Source organism: Triturus cristatus, chromosome 12, assembly GCF_964204655.1.
Source record: "Triturus cristatus chromosome 12, aTriCri1.1, whole genome shotgun sequence".
Taxonomy (NCBI): domain Eukaryota; kingdom Metazoa; phylum Chordata; class Amphibia; order Caudata; family Salamandridae; genus Triturus; species Triturus cristatus.
In genome coordinates this window covers 309306198-309323976 of record NC_140595.1, presented here as the reverse complement: position 1 = coordinate 309323976, position 17779 = coordinate 309306198, and the positions used below count along the sequence as shown (strand labels likewise).

The following is a 17779-nucleotide window of genomic DNA, read 5'->3' as shown; positions in this document are numbered from 1 at the left end:
GACCGAAGTCCGGACTCCATTTTGTATTGACATGCTGCCACGTGTTCGTCACGAGGAGAGTCCGACCTCTGTGTTAGTTGCTCTTGTAATCTGCCTAGCAACAGTTTATAAATAGCCCTCCTGTCCATCTGGCGCATGCCCAGACTTGACCACATCTGTTATAATTAGCTTTGCTTGACCATGTGTTTTCGCGGGCTCAAGGAGTGAGTTAGCTCCGCCCATGTATTGATTCTGTATCGAGAATGACCCTAAATGGTAATGTTCTTCAACCTCGTGTGGTATCCACCCACTCATGAGCCCCTCTGTTGTGTATAAAAGGGGACAATGTACGCAAGTTCTGTGTGCTACTCCTTGCAATACTGAAGAGTGTTGTGTGGATTGTAGGACCACCCTTAAGGGTTAATAAACGTTGTTTTTGTACTTTGCAGTTTCCGTGCCAACTTCCTTATAGATTTCGTTACAGAAGAGCGAACCCTTGTCTCTTGCGGGCCTAGCTGGGGCTTGTATTCATCAAGGGAGGGACACACTCGCCACAGTTGTCTCATCTGGCTCAGAGCATGTGGAAGTGGGCCATTCAGAGAAACATCTTCCTCATGGCGGAACACCTGCCGGGCAAAGACAACCAGATGGCAGATCTGCTCAGCAGGCACAGCCACCAAATGCACGAGTGGGAGATACATCCATCAGTACTCCAACCGTACTTCCGACAGTGGGGTCATCCAGAGATAGACCTATTCGCCACAAGGGAAAACGCAAAATGCCAAAACTTTGCCGCCAGGTTCCCACATCCACAGTCGCAAGGCAATGCAATATGGATGAACTGGTCCGGCAAATTTGCGTACGCTTTTCCCCCAGCACCATTAATACCGCTGGTGGGACGCAAGCTCAAGCAACACTCGATGACGCTCATCCTGGTTGCTCCAACGTGGGCACGCCAGCCATGGTACACCACTTTTCTGGAACTCTCCGTGGTACCGCATCAAAGGCTACGGCTCACCCCCACTCTTTTAACGCAGAGCCGTGGCGAGATTCAGCACCCAGATCCGCAACAGCTGAACCTGGCGATCTGGCTCCTGAGATCCTAGAATTTGGCTACCTAAACTTGCCTCCAGACTGTATGAATATCATCAAGGAGGCAAGGAGACCCACTACCAGAGCATGCTATGCGGCCAAGTGGAAGAGATTTGTCATGTATTGTTAAAATAATGACATAAATCCACTGGATGCGTCAACCCAGAACATTATCTGTTATTTATTACACTTATACAGATGCAATCTAGCATACAATTCCATCCGTATACATTTAACCGCATTGGCAGCTTACCTTCAGAACAGGCAGCACCTCTCACTCTTCAAAGTGCCTGCCATCAAAGCTTTCCTGGAGGGCCTCAAACGTGTCATTCCCCCTAGACACCCCCCGTCACCAGTCTGGAACCTAAATGTGGTCCTCACCAGACTGATGGGACCATCTTTTGAACCTCTACACTCCTGTGAGATTCAATTTCTAACCTGGAAAGTAGCTTTCCTCGTTGCCATTACTTCCCTAAGACGAGTTAGTGAACTTCAGGCACTCACCATTCAGGAGCCATTCATTCAGGTTCATGCAAACAGGGTTGTGCTACGCACCAACCCTACTTTCATGCCCAAGGTCATTTCGCAGTTCCATATGAACCAATCTATAGAACTACCAGTGTTTTATCCTAATCCCGAGAATGTAGCGGAGAGAATGCTCCACACCCTTGATATCAAAAGAGCTCTCATGTACTATATTGATAGAACACAATCTTTCAGGAAGACAAAACAACTGTTTGTTGCCTTTTCCCCGCAGCACAAGGGCAACCCCATTTCCAAAGCAGGGATAGCTAGGTGGATCGTTAAATGTATACAGATTTGCTATGAAAAAGCTAAGCGCACACTAACGATTCCTCCGAGAGCCCACTCCACTCGAAAGTTGGGGGCCTCCATGGCTTTCCTGGGAAATATTCCCTTAGAGGAGATATGTAGAGCAGCCACATGGTCCACTATACATACCTTTACCAAACACTACTGTGTAGATGTACACTCAAGACAGCAGGCTGCTGTAGGCCAGGCTGTTCTCAAAACTCTTTTTCAGACTGCTCGACTGGCACGGGCAGCCGCCGCTAAACGGAGGGACTGCTATATAATCTATGCACAGATATGAATTCAGCAGCCCACATGCCTCAAACTGATTATGCTACTTACCAGTATGCATCTGTTCTTGGCATGTAGGGCTGCTGACATTCCTATCGCCCACCCTCCTCCCCGGCGCCTAGTTAGCATGGTCATCATTCACTGTATTACACTCCATCTATTCCACAATGGCGAAAAACAATCTAAGGATGGAGGGGATGCCCATGCGCACTGTAGTCCAGGGGAGGAGCCACCTATCTCGTGATAATTCGAAGACTCTTCCATGACACCAATGTGCAATCATCCGGACCCAACACTAGGCGGTGATCTATGCCCAGATATGAATGTCAGCAGCCCTACATCCCAAGAACAGATGCATACTGGTAAGTAGCATAATCAATACTGAATTTCCACCTATAACCCCTTCACTTCAGACAATCTCAGGAACAGATCTTCAGTTTTCCCTAAAAACAATCCGCTTAGCAATGCAGCATAAATATACCAGTCAATGAGTATACACAATGTAAAACATTCTGTATAGGCTTGTCTATTAAGACAATAACATAAAAACGCTTAATCCTAGTAATACTAAATGGCCACTGGAGCCAGAACTAAAATGAGCTCTCGCATACAAAGGATTGTGAAGCATTTTAATTATGGGCGATACATTTTGACTTGTTACATTGTAATCTTTAGTCATTTTTATTGACCTTCTTTTTAAAAAGTGTGACTCTTGATATGAAAACCAATTTTTCATTCATGTAAATACTTCAATGTCTTCATGCCCTTCTCTTTAATTACAGAATGAGTGCAGTCCACTGTCCAAGTCTGTAAGCCATGCTCCTTTCAAGCCATGCAGGAGAAATACAGACAACTTCAGGTCTTGTTCTCCTTTGCTTAAACCTTGGAATGAAATCCAGTCCTCTCTCCCAGACAAAGCATCAACAGAGAAAGATGATAATGTAATGAAGGAAGAATCAAGAGAGTTCTCATTTGGATCCCGTTGTCTTACCCCCTGCAGAAAAGAAACATCTTTGCATTTGAAAGATCTGCCTAGGCATTCCTCTTTTAACTATAACAAAAATCAGCATATTGGGCTTGCTGATCCGTCTAACGCGGCGTACGATGTCCTAAAGTCCTGTTCGCACTGCAGTATCCTTCTGCCTTCTCCAACTTTAAAGCAGCATGAGGTAAGGACAACATGCAAGACTTATACTTTTGTACTGTAGTGTACTGTAGTAATTTATACTTTACTAGTGCTGAGGGGATGTTAAGTAGCCAATTATACCTTTCTTGATAAGTCCATACCGAGAAGATCTCTTGTTAATTGGGGTATAGAAAATCACCTGTTTTGAAAATGCTATAGAAGATGGTGCTAATTTTGATTTAGTTTTGCAAAAGCACCACATCAAAATTCCACAGTGGTCATCCTTCAAAGTCCTATCTCTGGTAAACCTCGCAGACATACTCACTTCCTGTGAAGATGATGTCTTATCCGCGTCCTTCATCAAAGCTCTCTCTGGGGCTGCTCTCTCACCACTTCTCACCATTATCAATGACTCCCTCACTCCTATGCATCTTCCCTGCATCTCACAAGAAAGGCCAGATCATCCCACTCTTACAGAAACCTACACTAGAGCTGATGACCTTGGCGACTACTGGCCCATCACTCAATTACTGTTCATCAGCAAGACCATTGGAATATCACTATATATGCTCAACTTCAATATCACATCAGTGCTAACCATCTCCTGCATGTCTACCAATCTGACTTCACATCACACTGCAGCACAAAGGCCACTACCTTATAAATGATAGACAGTGCCCTCCTGACTACAGATGAAGATGACCCCCGCCTCCTGATATTGTTGGACCTCTCATCTGCCTTTGACACAGTTGACTATCCCTCCCTCATCCACACTCTGGAGTCTCAAATGGGATTCACTTACAATGTCCTACACTGGTTCTCCTCTTGCCTTTCTAACCAACATCAGTTTCTTCACATGCACACTTCCAGGTCCCAAATAACCCCTCTCACCTGCAGAGTCCAACTGGGGCCCATACTGTCCCATTATCTTTAACCTCTACATTGACCCAAGGTGCTTTACTCACAATTAACAGCAACAATATTCACCTATATGCTGACGATATACAACTCTACTTGCAAGACTTCTCTGCTTGAGACATCCAACGCCTCAAAGACTACCTGCTTATCATCCAGACCTGGATGTCCAGTCTATACCTGAAACTCAACTCACAAGTTAGCCTTGGTAGTAGACCGTTCCCTTATTCGAAACAAAGATCTCTAATTTATGCAGCAGATACATGGGATTTTCAGCATGTAAGTTTCTAATTCACCGTGCTCAGAATTTTATCTTTTTCCTTCAGTCCATTAATTGGGTGGGACTCACAATAGCTCTGGCATAGTTTACTGTAGTATCACATACACCAGCTTACCCAGGATGGAAATGCAGAAACATGGGGGAATCCAGAAGCAAGTTGCTTGACTTTTTCTCAGATTGAGAATGACTGACTACATAGGGCTCTATTGCAAGTCTGGCGGTCCATGTACCACCAAACTCACGGAGGCGTGGCAGTGGCAGTCTTCTGACCCCCCTATTACAATTAGAGCGGTCGGATCACCATTTCCCCCCCACAGCCGCCAGGGAACCACTGTTCCCTGGCAGTGTTGCAGAGGTCTGGCGGCCACAATATGCTTGGCAGGACTGCTGCGGTCCCGCTAAGCATATTACGACGTTCCTATCCGCCACGGTTTTCATAAAACTGTGGCGGAGAGGAAACAACTGGGCCCCCTGGTGCCACATGCCATGTGAATGCATGCAGGGAGGCACAACATGTGCCCCCCTGTAGTTGTGCCTTCCTGTATGCACGCACTCAAGTTCCTGCATGGCATGGACTTTACAGTCCATGCCTTGCAGGAACTGTTTTTGGTGTTCCCATTGCGGTGCCCCTATTCAGGGCACCGCTGTGGGAATGTAAAAAAAAAGGCCGTCGGGCACGAGAAATACTTGTAGTCAAGCAGGCGGCCCAAATGCGGGTTTGGCGGTGCGGTAGCGAAGCGGACCCAGTGCCGCACCTCAAACTCGTAATCAGGCCCAGAGAGACCATCGTGAAGCCACTGTATTTCCCATGTAATAAAGGATCAGAATACATATACTGCAGCTGGGCACCATGGCAGAATGCATACTAGGATAGTAGCTATCATATCTATGCACATTTTCCCTGTTATATCACCACAAGGGCAATCTGCCAGGCCAAATTCAGACAGAAACAGATAGGCAAATTCGTTTATCTTAGTACAGGGTGCAGAACTTTGAAACTTCACGTTCCTCTGCTTTGGGACGGAGTACACTGTCTAAACTTGCTTACTGTTTGGGACTCTCAAAAAAGAAAAGCTCGAGTTATTGGATTAATCTCAGTCATTTCTCGTTTGAAGGTTCCACTAAATTACACCTATATGTTCCTTGGTCCCTTGATGTTGTTTATTATTTAAAGCTATTTTATGAGCAATATTGGTATGTTCCTGGGCACCCTTATAAGGTCAACCTAAAATTACAAACAGTGTGAAAAGGAATATTTGCCTTGTACTTATTGCTTTGCACCACATTCTAAACCTTTATGTTGATTTGCACAAATTGTACTTTGCTGAATATAAGTACAACTGATAAATGATATGCGAGTTAAAATGACACACTGTGTAGAGTATATCTTTTTGTATTGTACAGATATACCTCCTTCAATGCCTTAAATATTAAACTGCGCTCAGCTGTCAATCTTCCTTACCACTCTTATGTTTATTGATGCCATAATGTACAACATCTGTATTTGTATTGTACTACTGATGTACATCAATCAGACACCCATGAGGCCAGGTTCATTCATACTTTACATGCGTGGCTACTTCATCATGATCTACAAATACATGTATGAATGCACTTAACTTTCTGCAAGTACCAATCCAATGCTGCTCTGCATTTGAGTGCTCCAATTCTCAGCATCCTTTATGAATCGGTGTAGCAAACCGGGAAAAACCCACCACCATCTTAAGTTAAAACAAATGTTCGAGGCATATGAGCTGCAGATTACGCACTGTGCATAGATCGCCATCTCGTGTTGGGCCCGGATGTTTGCACTTGTTTTTGTCTTGGAAAGTCTTTGGAAGTCACGAGGTATGTGACTCCTCCTTTGGATCATAGTGCGCATGGGCATCGGCTCCATCCGCATACTAGTAGGAATGGAACGTTATATTCGAGTGGAGCATAAACATAAACAATCATTTCCTGCAACACAGTCAAACTTGCACCATGCAAGGAAGTTGCTGTTGCAGGGAAGGATTGTTTATGTGCAAGAAGGGACATCTTCCTGCACGTAAACTATCTTTAAAGGCAATTTGTTCTTTCTATGTGTGCTGAAAAATGCAGCACACATACTAAGAGCATAAAAAAAATTCTCCTTGTTGTGCCAATCTAATGCCTGCTATTCAGTGGCGTTAGTTTTTGACGCTGCATATGATTTACAGATCCTTGTAAATCTGGGGCAGCGTCAAAAGCAATGGGTGTTGCAGTGAAACGCCAACAGCAATACCCATTGCAGGCCCCATTCACGCAGATACCTGTGTGAAAGGGGACATTATTTACACAGCAGCGTTAAGCCACGCAAAGTGGCTTAACGCTGCTTTGTAAATATGGAGCAGGGCATTGCACCACTGGAGCGTCGTAAAAAGTGATGGTCTGTTGGAGCAATGCCCTTGTAAATATTCCCCTTTGTTTTCAAAAGAGACAAAAACAGGATTAGAAAGGACAGAATCCAGATTGATAAAAATATGTTCAAAAAGCATAAAGAACACATTGACGTGCATTGACAGAATGTGTACACTAACAGTGACAACATCTCAGTGGATCACTTGAGCAATTAAAAATGTCCCATTTGGTACAATTCAGCCCCTCTGGTACCACAAAAAAGGAGAGAACAAGTTCACTATTCCTTACGTGTTGTATTGCATAGGCCACAAGTGTCACCCCCACCCAGGGCATGCAGAACAAACAATAGAAGTTATAATAACTGCCTGTTTTTCCAACCTAAGGGTGAAAGAGCCACTCACTGATCTCAAGTCAGCGAACTCAACTATGGCCCTTGTGTAGATATCACTTTTCCAATCTGTAGTTCTGTGCGCCATTTTGGATTTCAACAACCTGGCATTCCTTTGCTTCAACGGCAAGAACGCCAGATTATTCTATTTGCACTCCTGGAATGCACTCTTGGGGGGGGATAGCAGTTCCAATAGACATATCGCAGTCAGAGTAAGTTTTTTCTGCCTGCCAAAGTTGAGACCCTAGCAAATACCTGCTCTCAGAAATGCAGTCTCAGGCAAATCTACGTTATGGGGAAAAAGGCAGTAGCCCAGTAATTGCCAAGTACGATAAGGTTTGTATGATAAAGTTTGCACCCCGTTACATTTTGGCTGGTCCAACTTGTGGAATATAATGGGTACAGAATGCCTAATAAGTAGCAGGACATGCAGATGTTGTTGCACTAAGCAACAAGGTCTGCGTGTTAAGCCCCATTTTCAGGGCAAACTCAGAACAGGTAATAGCTATCACAACCAAGAAACTCCAAACATCTCAGTGTTGGTTGTGATATTTATCGCATCTCATGCCGGGCCATTCAGAATCGACCCTAAGTTTTATTTACCAGTGTATGAATGGTAGCCTAAGCACCCCGGCCTTTCCACCACAGTGGTGTGCCTTACCCTCTCTTACTAAAGCTCTGCATCAGGTCTGAGAGGCATTTAGTCCCAAGTCCCAGGGAAAACCCTCAAGTGCAGACACTTCCGCCAGTAGCACCTTCTAGGCACCACATGCTGTCTTAATACAGGTAACCCTCCCCTACATTAAACAGGATTCATTCTTAGACTTTAATTCCTTGCATGATATTTGAGTTGTGCATGTATTGTGATGTTGATAGAGGAGATTTTATTGAATTATTTACAAAACTATTGTAATTTGGTATTTTACTAAGTGTGTTTTAGTTTAATGGGCCACAGTTCCAATACACTGAATTTTTTGACTGACGGACACCAAACAAACGCTTCTTATAGCGCCCTCAGTCTCTCTGAAATATTCCCTAAATCAGTCTGGGATGGTTCACCTGACAACTCACTTACCTTGGACATAAAAGTTATATTTTAGGGTGGGAGAGCTTGGACATTTTGCAAAGTTGGAGGTGACACTCACTTTGCTTCCAGCTTCTTCTGTTCTGGGCTGGGGGTGTTTACAGTTTATAGGTGGCAGTCACGGGAAATGCTAGGTTTCCAGCTGAGCTCAGTTTTACCTCTGAAGGACACATTTAAAAAAATGCCTACATTGAAACCAGTTGATCTTTAAAAGTGTGTGTCTTGGGTGGAAACCATGGCACTGCCTCCCCCACTAGTTGTGGCATTCACATCATTCAAACTATCCTTTATTGCCAAAAGTGGCATAGCTCATATAAAATAATTCACAACCCCTAGTTTGCTACATAATGCTCTAGATTAAACACAAAGAATATTCGAGTTTTACACTGCTCTTTTTATCGTTTCTTCTTCACAGATTGGAGTGCTATGCCTTAGCATTTTTTCAGTGCAGAGGAAGCACTTTCATTGCCTCGATTGCAGCAAGGAAGCACCATATTTTATTTTCATTTTTTTTGTTTCTTTCAGCAAAAATGCAAGTTTCTAACATCGTTGTCAGATTTCCAACAAGCATGAATCTCACCTCAACAGCAAGGAAAAAGGTAATAAAGATTTCACGTTTATTTCTATTTTGTAGGAGTCGTTATTTTGAAGAATATACATTCACCTTCCCTTGGACATGAACTGGTAAACCTTTCAGAAGAGAACTTGACAGTTTTTGTGGGGACGGAAGGGGGATCACTATATTCCATTTGATATTTCACATAACAAAAATATCACATTCACTACGTCAGCTTATTCTACATAGTCAGGTTAAGTGAAGTTAGGGATACTAAGGGCCTTATTATGAACTGTGGCGGTCCGACCACTGCCACACTGAGGCACCTTGCACCGCATTTCGAGTGTGGCGGTCGGACCGCCACAGGACCGCTGCAGCCGCTGGGGATCAAGGATCCCGTGGCGGTGGCACAGCGGTCACAGGCAGAAATATGTAGGCCGTGCCGTTGCAGCACTGCTAAGCATATTTTGAATAGGCGCTCCACCCTTTTCAGGGTGGCGGAGAGGCAACAAAGGGGGTCTAACAGGGCTCCCTAGTGCCTCTGGGCCTGGAGGTGAATGTGGGTGGGCACTTTGAGAGTGGTGCTGTGCATGGTAGGCTCTTCTATGTGCCTACCAGACTGCCGCGGTCAGGCCGCTGCAGAACCACCCGCCAGACCAGGAAAAAACTCCTGTTCTGGCGGGCGGTTGCGTTTGGTAAAGCAACGGGGCCCCTACTGACTTGATATATAGCCCAAGTAGGGAATAAACTTGTATGGGAAAAGGGTAAACACCGGGCACAGTGTCGGATAAATACTATTTGCAAATTGACTCCCAATAAACATGCATATCTCTCATTCTACTAACAATCATCAAATAATGTCTAGCAAATGCAAGTCGTAAAATAGATAGACATACAGGCTAATGGATATATGATATATTTCTTTTATTGTAACAAAATATAAATATCTATTTTTTTAGTTTTTTTGTTTTTCAGTTTCTTTTTTTCACAATGAATTCTTTTCTTCATCAACACATATGAACAACAATATATCTGCAAATCATCATCTATACAAATTAATTCCTATGTACACAATGTGGACTATGATAGATTCATAACTGATTGATCATAAGAGGTGTCCTTAGCCTGCTAGTGTTAATCGTGTTGATAATTCATTACTTTTGCTATGATTATTTTTCCTCACACACACTATGTACAGAAACTAAAATCAAAAATCAGTGAAAAACTTGTTTATCTCAACTTTATACTCAATTGTTAAACAATGAGCACATAGGCGGTCGATTGACACAACGCGTTTCGGCTAGGCCTTCGTCAGGAATCCGCTCTGAGTATAACACTATATATAGGAAATAATAACAACAGAAAAAACACATGTATCAATTAAAACCCATTTTGTAAATTGTTTAAGGGAGTCAATGTAGCAATGATCATTCATTAACATAAACAATTATGAGTAAATTCATTTGAATTATCAGATCCACTCCAATGTCTCTCAGCTCTGCACTGACCTTAACATTCATGATAAAGAAATTGAATTCCCCAGGACTTTAGTAATACTAAAAGGGGGAAAAACACTTCCATGTTGCTTTAGCTATACTGGCAATGACCAATCTGATAGAAACCTGGGATGTGCTGGAATTGAGTACTAACAAGTCCTCTTTTTTATTGCACAGGACGAGTTTCTCTACTCTTAAATGGGAAGTTGCTTGGAGGCGTTTTTCTAGGTGTATACCGGTTGAATTTGAAGTTACGATTACTGAGTCTCTAATCTTACTTTTATATGATAATAAAAAGTGATGAAACCATACTAACCCTTGTTGTTCCAATTGCCTATTTTCGTGTATAGCTCAAGATAGTCGATAGAACCCAGATTATGTCCTTATTTTGGGGGACGAATGGTATACGATGGTTCTAAGGAAAGATAGAGGTATGTCACTTGGACTGAGGGATGGTAAATGGCTGGTTATACTCTATTTATTGCAATATATGGTGTAGTCTATGGTGTGCTTAACTAGAGTACTTACTTGCTTGAAAAGTGTTACACCAGTTAACCATCTGATTTCCAACGAAACATGGGTGTCAAGGGTGCGCACCTTTGTATTCCTGTCTTCGCAAATAAGAGCAGACCTAAAGATTTGGATATATAAGCGAGTATGCTATTGATGTTCACTTTTATCTACTGTTTATTTTATGAACAGAAGGGCTCTGATACGAAAACTAATTTATGTTACTTTTGATAAGATCTGTAATTTAACAAGTTGTTATTTGTCTAATTAGCCCAATCACTTCGAGGATGCCATTATAATTCATTCATGTGTATATAATACACATACCTTGATTTTTCTATTCTGTTCTCTATGTCGTTGTCGTCTGTTTTGGTTACGTCTGTTATTTCCCTTTCGTTTCGCGCTCTATATCATCGTCCTGTTGAATAGCATAAGTGATTGTCTATCATTTTGAAAGTAATTTCACCACAACAAGTAAGAACTCTCTTTAGAAAAACTCTCCATAGTTTAAAAAATCTGCAACTAGTGCTGATTAACTTCCCTGTCTATAATAGATATTCGACTAGCGGAGAGCGTGTATCGTTATGATTAGCACTGCTATTGTGATACGATCTACAGAATTCGTATCCGCGAGTGAAAAAATCCGCATGCCTGTTAGTTTAAGTCTAACTCTAAATGAACTAATAGCACTCAGTGTTATCGTTCCTTACCCGTTCGGGAAACAAATTGGTAGATATCTCCTCTCTGTTTGGCTCCGCGTCCTCTTCTGGTTCGACAGTGTTCATGTTGGCCGCCATGTTTGGTCTATTTACATACGCCGGATATACGTGCGTTACTCGGACGTCCTCGGTCATGCACATAAAGATAGGACTGGTGGTTCGGTCGAAATTGCACGACCTGCGCCATGTTTGAATGGTTATTTTATAACTTTATTATTCCTATCTTATTTATTGTAAAAAAGTCTCACTATCACTGTGATCTATTCAGTTTGAAGGGTTACAAAAATACAACAATTATTTATTTGTTTTGAAAAATTATAAATAGGGTTATATATTATATACCCTGTGATATTAGAGACCATTCTTTGCATGCAGTGATAAGGGTTTGTCTGTTCATTGGGACCTACGACGTTAAAGAAAGAGATCATTCTTTCCATAACAGAGAGATGATAATACCAGGATCTCGTGAGTTGAAGTAGTTACTCATTTCTCAACTTCAATCCTGCATAAACTGGTCTCTTTTTTCTGCTTGTGAACCACTATGTAATAGATCAGTATATTATTGATGAGAGGTCTTAATTTTATTGCTTCTTCTTTTCAGTTTCTTAACCCTGACTTGAAGACAGGTTTAAGTTTGACTAAATTGACTGTCATCATGAATATGAATTATCCATTATTTTTAATTGCTTGATCCCAAGGTATTTCTTGGTTCAAACCTGATGTAGCTGTGTTAAGGATAAACATCCAATAAACCTCTCTCATTTTTCTAATCTTGTCCATCTGTTCTCCTACGCGGGGCCAAATCTTTTCCAGAATATACCACTTAATGTCTTCTGGTGTATGTCCCAGATCTAAGAAGTGTTGCACCATGGGTGCCGATGTTTTCTGAGTTCTAATTGCTGATTTGTGCTCGGTAAGTCTGACATTAAACGCTCTCCCTGTTTCTCCCACATATCCCTTGTGGCATGGACAAATGATCAAATGAATGACATTTGTTGATTTACAGTTGTTTAATGTTTTGGGTGAAATATTGACACCATTGAATGTGAATGTAACTGCTTCGATGGCCATGGAGCAAGATTTGCACATGGTGCATTTGAAATTCCCCACCACTTTTTTAGAGCCTTCCAAATCGATTTGGGAGAAGTTTGTCTCATTTTTCATTCTTGAATGTACTATGTGGTCTCTCAAGCTTTTGTTACGCTTGTATGCAAATAGCGGTTTAGGTATTATTTCCTCTCTCCTGGATTTCTCTACATTTAGTATATGCCAACTAGAGCATATTGCTTGTCGAATTCTGGAGTTCAGCATAGAATGGCGTGTCGCAAAAACTAGAGGTGGATTTGATGTAGTTTTAATATTTGTAAGTAGGTGTTGCCTATCATAGTAACGTGCCCGTTTGTAGGCCTCCCGTACAATTTTGTTCGGATATCGTCTAGCGTGAAATTTTTTCTTCATGACCTCTGATTTTTCATCAAAGTCACTGATGTTCGTACAGTTTCGCCTAAGGCGTAAAAACTCCCCGAACGGAATGTTGTCCTTTTGGCTCTTGGGGTGATAACTGTCGTAATGCAATAGTGTATTCCTTGCTGTGGTCTTAGTGTAGAGCACGACCGTTAATACTCCTTGTTGATGTTTGATGAGGATATCTAGATATTCTACTTGTTCTGAGCTAATGTTGTTAGTAAAGCTGATATTCTCATCGCATAGATTGATCCACTCAATGAATTCAAGTAGTTTTTCATATGTGTCTGACCAAATAAAAAAAACATCATCAATAAATCGCGACCATTTAGTCACTGATTCGTAAAAAGGTGCTATTTCATTATAGATGTAGTTTTTTTCAAAGAGGGTCATGTAGATATTAGCGACCGTTGGGGCACAAGACGCCCCCATACTGACGCCTTGATTCTGTCTGTAAAGTTGTTGATTGAACTCGAACACATTATCCTCTAATACAATTTTAAGACATTCCAACACAAAGATAGAAGGACAATCGATGTTATATGCCTTTATGAACCAATGTACGGCCGCAATGGCTCCTCCAATTGGAATATTGCTATATAAGGCCTCTATGTCCATAGTGACCATGTATTGATTATCTGGGCGGAAAGGTGCATTCTCCACAAGGTTAATGATATGTCTAGTGTCCTTTACAAAAGCTGGAGTTTTAGGTATATGTTTGCAAAGTAGTGCATCTACGTATTTAGCTAATGGCTCAGTCGCTGATCCAATAGTGGTAACTATCGGTCTCAGCGGCGGATCACTAGCGTTCTTATGCACTTTTGGTATGCCGTAGATGCTGGCCATTTTAGGTTTTTCTTTATTAAGGAATGTCCATTCCTTAATGCATATGTCTCCATTTTTCAGTGCCTTGTTTGTTATTTTGAGTATTTGTTTAACAATTTGTGCTGTGGGATCTCTGGTAATAGTACGATAGTATCTAGTGTCTCCCAACATTTGGTTCATTTTTATGACATATGTGGGAGTGTCATATACGACTATTCCCCCTCCTTTATCGCAGGCTTTAACTGTTAGGTGTGATGCCTGTTTAAGGGTTTGCATTGCTGTATATTCCTCTTTTTTTAAATTGAACGGTGTTGCCGGAACATATTTAATGATGTTCTGGACTTTGTTGTAGACTACTTTTTCGAATACCGCTACTTCTGGTGGTAGTTGGTCTAAGGTAGGTGTGAATACAGATATTGGAGCAAGACCAGATAAATTTGGGGTTCCTTGTTGAGGGTCTGCGCCTTCAAAAAAAACCTTCAGTCTTATTTTTCTGAAGAGGGCTACAAGATCTCTCACCAGCTCAAATTTATTAAGGCCTGAATGAGGGGCAAACGTCAATCCTTTGGACAATAAGGCAACAGTTGAGTCAGATAAGGGCGTATGACTTAAATTAAATACAGGTAGGGTATTTATTCCCTCCAGTATTGCGCGTTCCGGGTTACCAGATATTGGTCGTAATCCATCGTTGGATTGCCCTGGAAGCGCGGTTGGAATTGTGGAGTGGGATAACGTGGTTGATATCGGGGTCTCCAATTTTGGCGTCTGGTGTAACGCCTCCCTAAAAAATTAGACTGTCTTCCTCTTGATCTTCCTGTATTTATTCCGTTATCTCTGAGCTCTTGGGCTCGTTCTTCCTGATCAGAATCTGTTGTGTCAGAGAATGTGGTGACTTTCCTACTGACAAATGTAGGTCTATTCGTAAATGATTCATATTGCATTTCTCCTGCTTGATTGTAAAATTGTTCTGCTAAGTATGGGTATGTACCTTCCTTGCTGAAATACCTTATAACTTTTCTTAATTTCTCTATCTTACGTTTATTAAGGTATTCTGTGTAGGAGTGTAGATCTTTATCTATTTCTTCTAATTTCTTTTTTGCTATCTCCACTGCACAAGAGGCTTTGATTTTATTCTCTAGTTCTGCGATTTCTGAGGCTAGTTGTTCAATTACCTCCTTTGCTGTCTCCACAATCAGCATCATATAGTCGCGGGAGCAGCGATTAGAAATCATTGCCCATCGTTCAAGAAATTGTTTAACTTGAACAAACAATCCTGGTATGTTCCTGACTCTTAAACCTTGCGGTATAACTCCTGCCTTTAAATATTCCAACATATATTGGCCATGTAGTTCAATGCGTTTAATCTTTTTTCTCAGTGCTAGAAGTGATGTTACATCTTCATTTTTATCTGTACCTGTGAGAGTTTGATGTCCAAAGTTACTTGAACTGCCTACCATATTGGCAAACTGTTCATCTGTGAATCCAAATGTTTGGAGATTGGCCATATTTGTATTATGTACTAGCGGGCGGTTGCACCACGGGATGCACCGTCCGCTGTAGGAATGTCAAGCTTGTAATAAGGCCCTTAATATATACACTTACCATTGACCTCCACCAGTGTCTATAGATGTATTCCAAGATACGCCAGCATAATATTGGCGCATGGCTCGAATAACTCTGGGAAAAGTATTCACCAGTTGCATACTGTTTTTCTCTCTGCATCATTCCCAAAAAAGGAACATATATACTTTTATGTCAGTTTTTCACAAGGTGCTGTGTCGAAATAGAACCAAATAATATTAACATATGCATGCATAAAATTGTGGTGTAGAAAAGATGAGCAGTGTACAGTCTAAATAAATATAAACAGCATATGTGGACCTTACACAGCATGCCTATCATAATCGCCACGTGAAGATGGACTTCATCAGGAGAGTGGCCAGCTTCATGCAAAGAAAATGTTCACATCCACAAAACACAGTTTTTTTGAACATTTACAGAAATAAAATGTAACCCTTTGTTAGTCGCCCCCATAACTTCTCCCTATTGCACTATGTATCTTGATTATTGACAAAGATTTAGACAGTTAGCAGTATTACTATGTATACCAATTTGTATCTCCTCAACATTGAAAGTGGGTGCACAAATCCTCTGGGTTTAGAATGTTGTTAGGTTCCAGAAATGCAATGTTTGCAGGAGGTGAGTGCTTGCGATATATTCGAAACCAATGGGCTCTAAGAACAGGTGCAGGTTCGAATTAATGTATATTAGTCACCAAAACTGGCTGTATTTTCTTTAAACATAGTACTATTCATTTAACATTGTTATTCATTTGTCTAGTTTGGGGGGGTCACTAAACATTTTTGAGACGGGGGACTCCCATTTTTTCTTATGGGCTTTAGCCCCAGTATTTGGCTTAGTAATAGATTTGCTCCCCTGGCCCAGCTTGATGAACAGGACTGATTCATTGACACAGCCAAAATTGTACCTGGTGTTGAAGTTGATTCTTCCCTCCCTCTTAGGTTTCTGAAGGTGGTCAGCTGGAATGTCACGGGGCATGGGACTTCGTTTTAGATGAGCCCTGTGTGAGGAAGTTAAGACGTAGTGACATTGTCTGTCTACAGGAGACCTGGACTGCTAAGGGGAATTTACATTTGGATGGCTTTGCCACCTTTTATTGGTTAATGGGACACCCTGGACACACGGTAGTCCAAAGGAGGGTCTTGTAACCTTCGTGAATCTGTATTTGGGTTGTAAAATGGAGAGGGTTCCTTTCAACTCTTTAAACGTTTTATGTGTTCTTTTGATCTTTCCTAATACGTTACGGTTGTTAATGATAAATGTATATAATTCTGTTACAATGAGTAAAGCTCCTGTTATGGAACTTAGCACGTTTTTAGAAGATTATGTTCGAGGCATATGAGCTGCAGATTACACACTTGTGCATAGATCGCCATCTGGTGTTGGGCCCGGATGTTTGCAGTTGTTTTTCCTCTTGGAAAGTCTTTGGAAGTCACGAGGTCGGTGACTCCTCCTTTGGATCGTATTGCGCATGGGCTTCGGCTCCATCCTCAGATTGTTTTTTTCCACCATCGGGCTCGGATGTGATCTTCACGCTCCGATTCCGAACAGCTTCCAGTTCGACGATCGACGCGCAATCCTCACCCCAACTTCGGGCCTCCCCAAGCTTTGGTCCTGGCTAATGGAAAGGACTCCCTTCAAGAAATGTCCTCGATGTGGGTCCAAGTTCCCCCACACCGATCTCCATGAAGTATGCAATCTGTGCCTCTCCCCTGAACACGAGGCTCGAGATTGTCCGGCGTGTAAGTCCTTCCGGTCCAAGAAAACCATTTGAGACCGAAGGGCTAGAAGAACCATGGCACACTCGTCGACGACGATTCCGGACGACATCTTCGGGGAAGGCGTCGACGCTCCAGAGGAACACCACACCGACGAGGGACTCGTCAGCGCCTCCGAAGCCGACGATTCAGATGTGGAGGACATCACTCTGGCACAGAGGGCCGTGAGTACTAATCTACCCCCTACACCCTCGCCGGCACCGAAAAAGGCTTCGGTCACGCCTTCGCCTCCGGGCCTGAGCAAGACCAAGGAAAAAGAAAATGGCCTCCGCTTCGACACCGAGCCCCGCACCGAAACACTCGGCCACCCTCACCTGTGTGGAACCTAAATATCGTTCTCGCCAGTCTAATGGGGCCTCCCTACGAACCATTGCACAAATGTGAACTCCAATTTTTAACCTGGAAAACCGCTTTTCTCATAGCCATCACTTCCCTCAGAAGGGTCAGTGAGATACAGGCATTTACCATTCAAAAACCTTTTCTACAAAAGCACCATAACAAAGTTG

The 17779-nt window shown here is 42.3% G+C and overlaps 1 protein-coding gene across 2 annotated transcripts in view; it reads left to right on the top strand.

The window, feature by feature from the left end:
• The window catches only part of XAF1 (XIAP associated factor 1), a 211413-nt gene that overhangs the window by 177110 nt on the left and 16524 nt on the right, over positions 1 to 17779 (top strand). For both annotated transcript variants that reach the window (XM_085639973.1, XM_085639974.1), the window contains exons 6-7: positions 2955 to 3341; positions 8870 to 8943. In XM_085639973.1, coding sequence (XP_085496099.1) covers positions 2955 to 3341; positions 8870 to 8917 — 435 coding nt within the window. In that variant the 3' untranslated portion in view covers positions 8918 to 8943. The remainder of the gene's footprint in view (positions 1 to 2954; positions 3342 to 8869; positions 8944 to 17779) is intronic.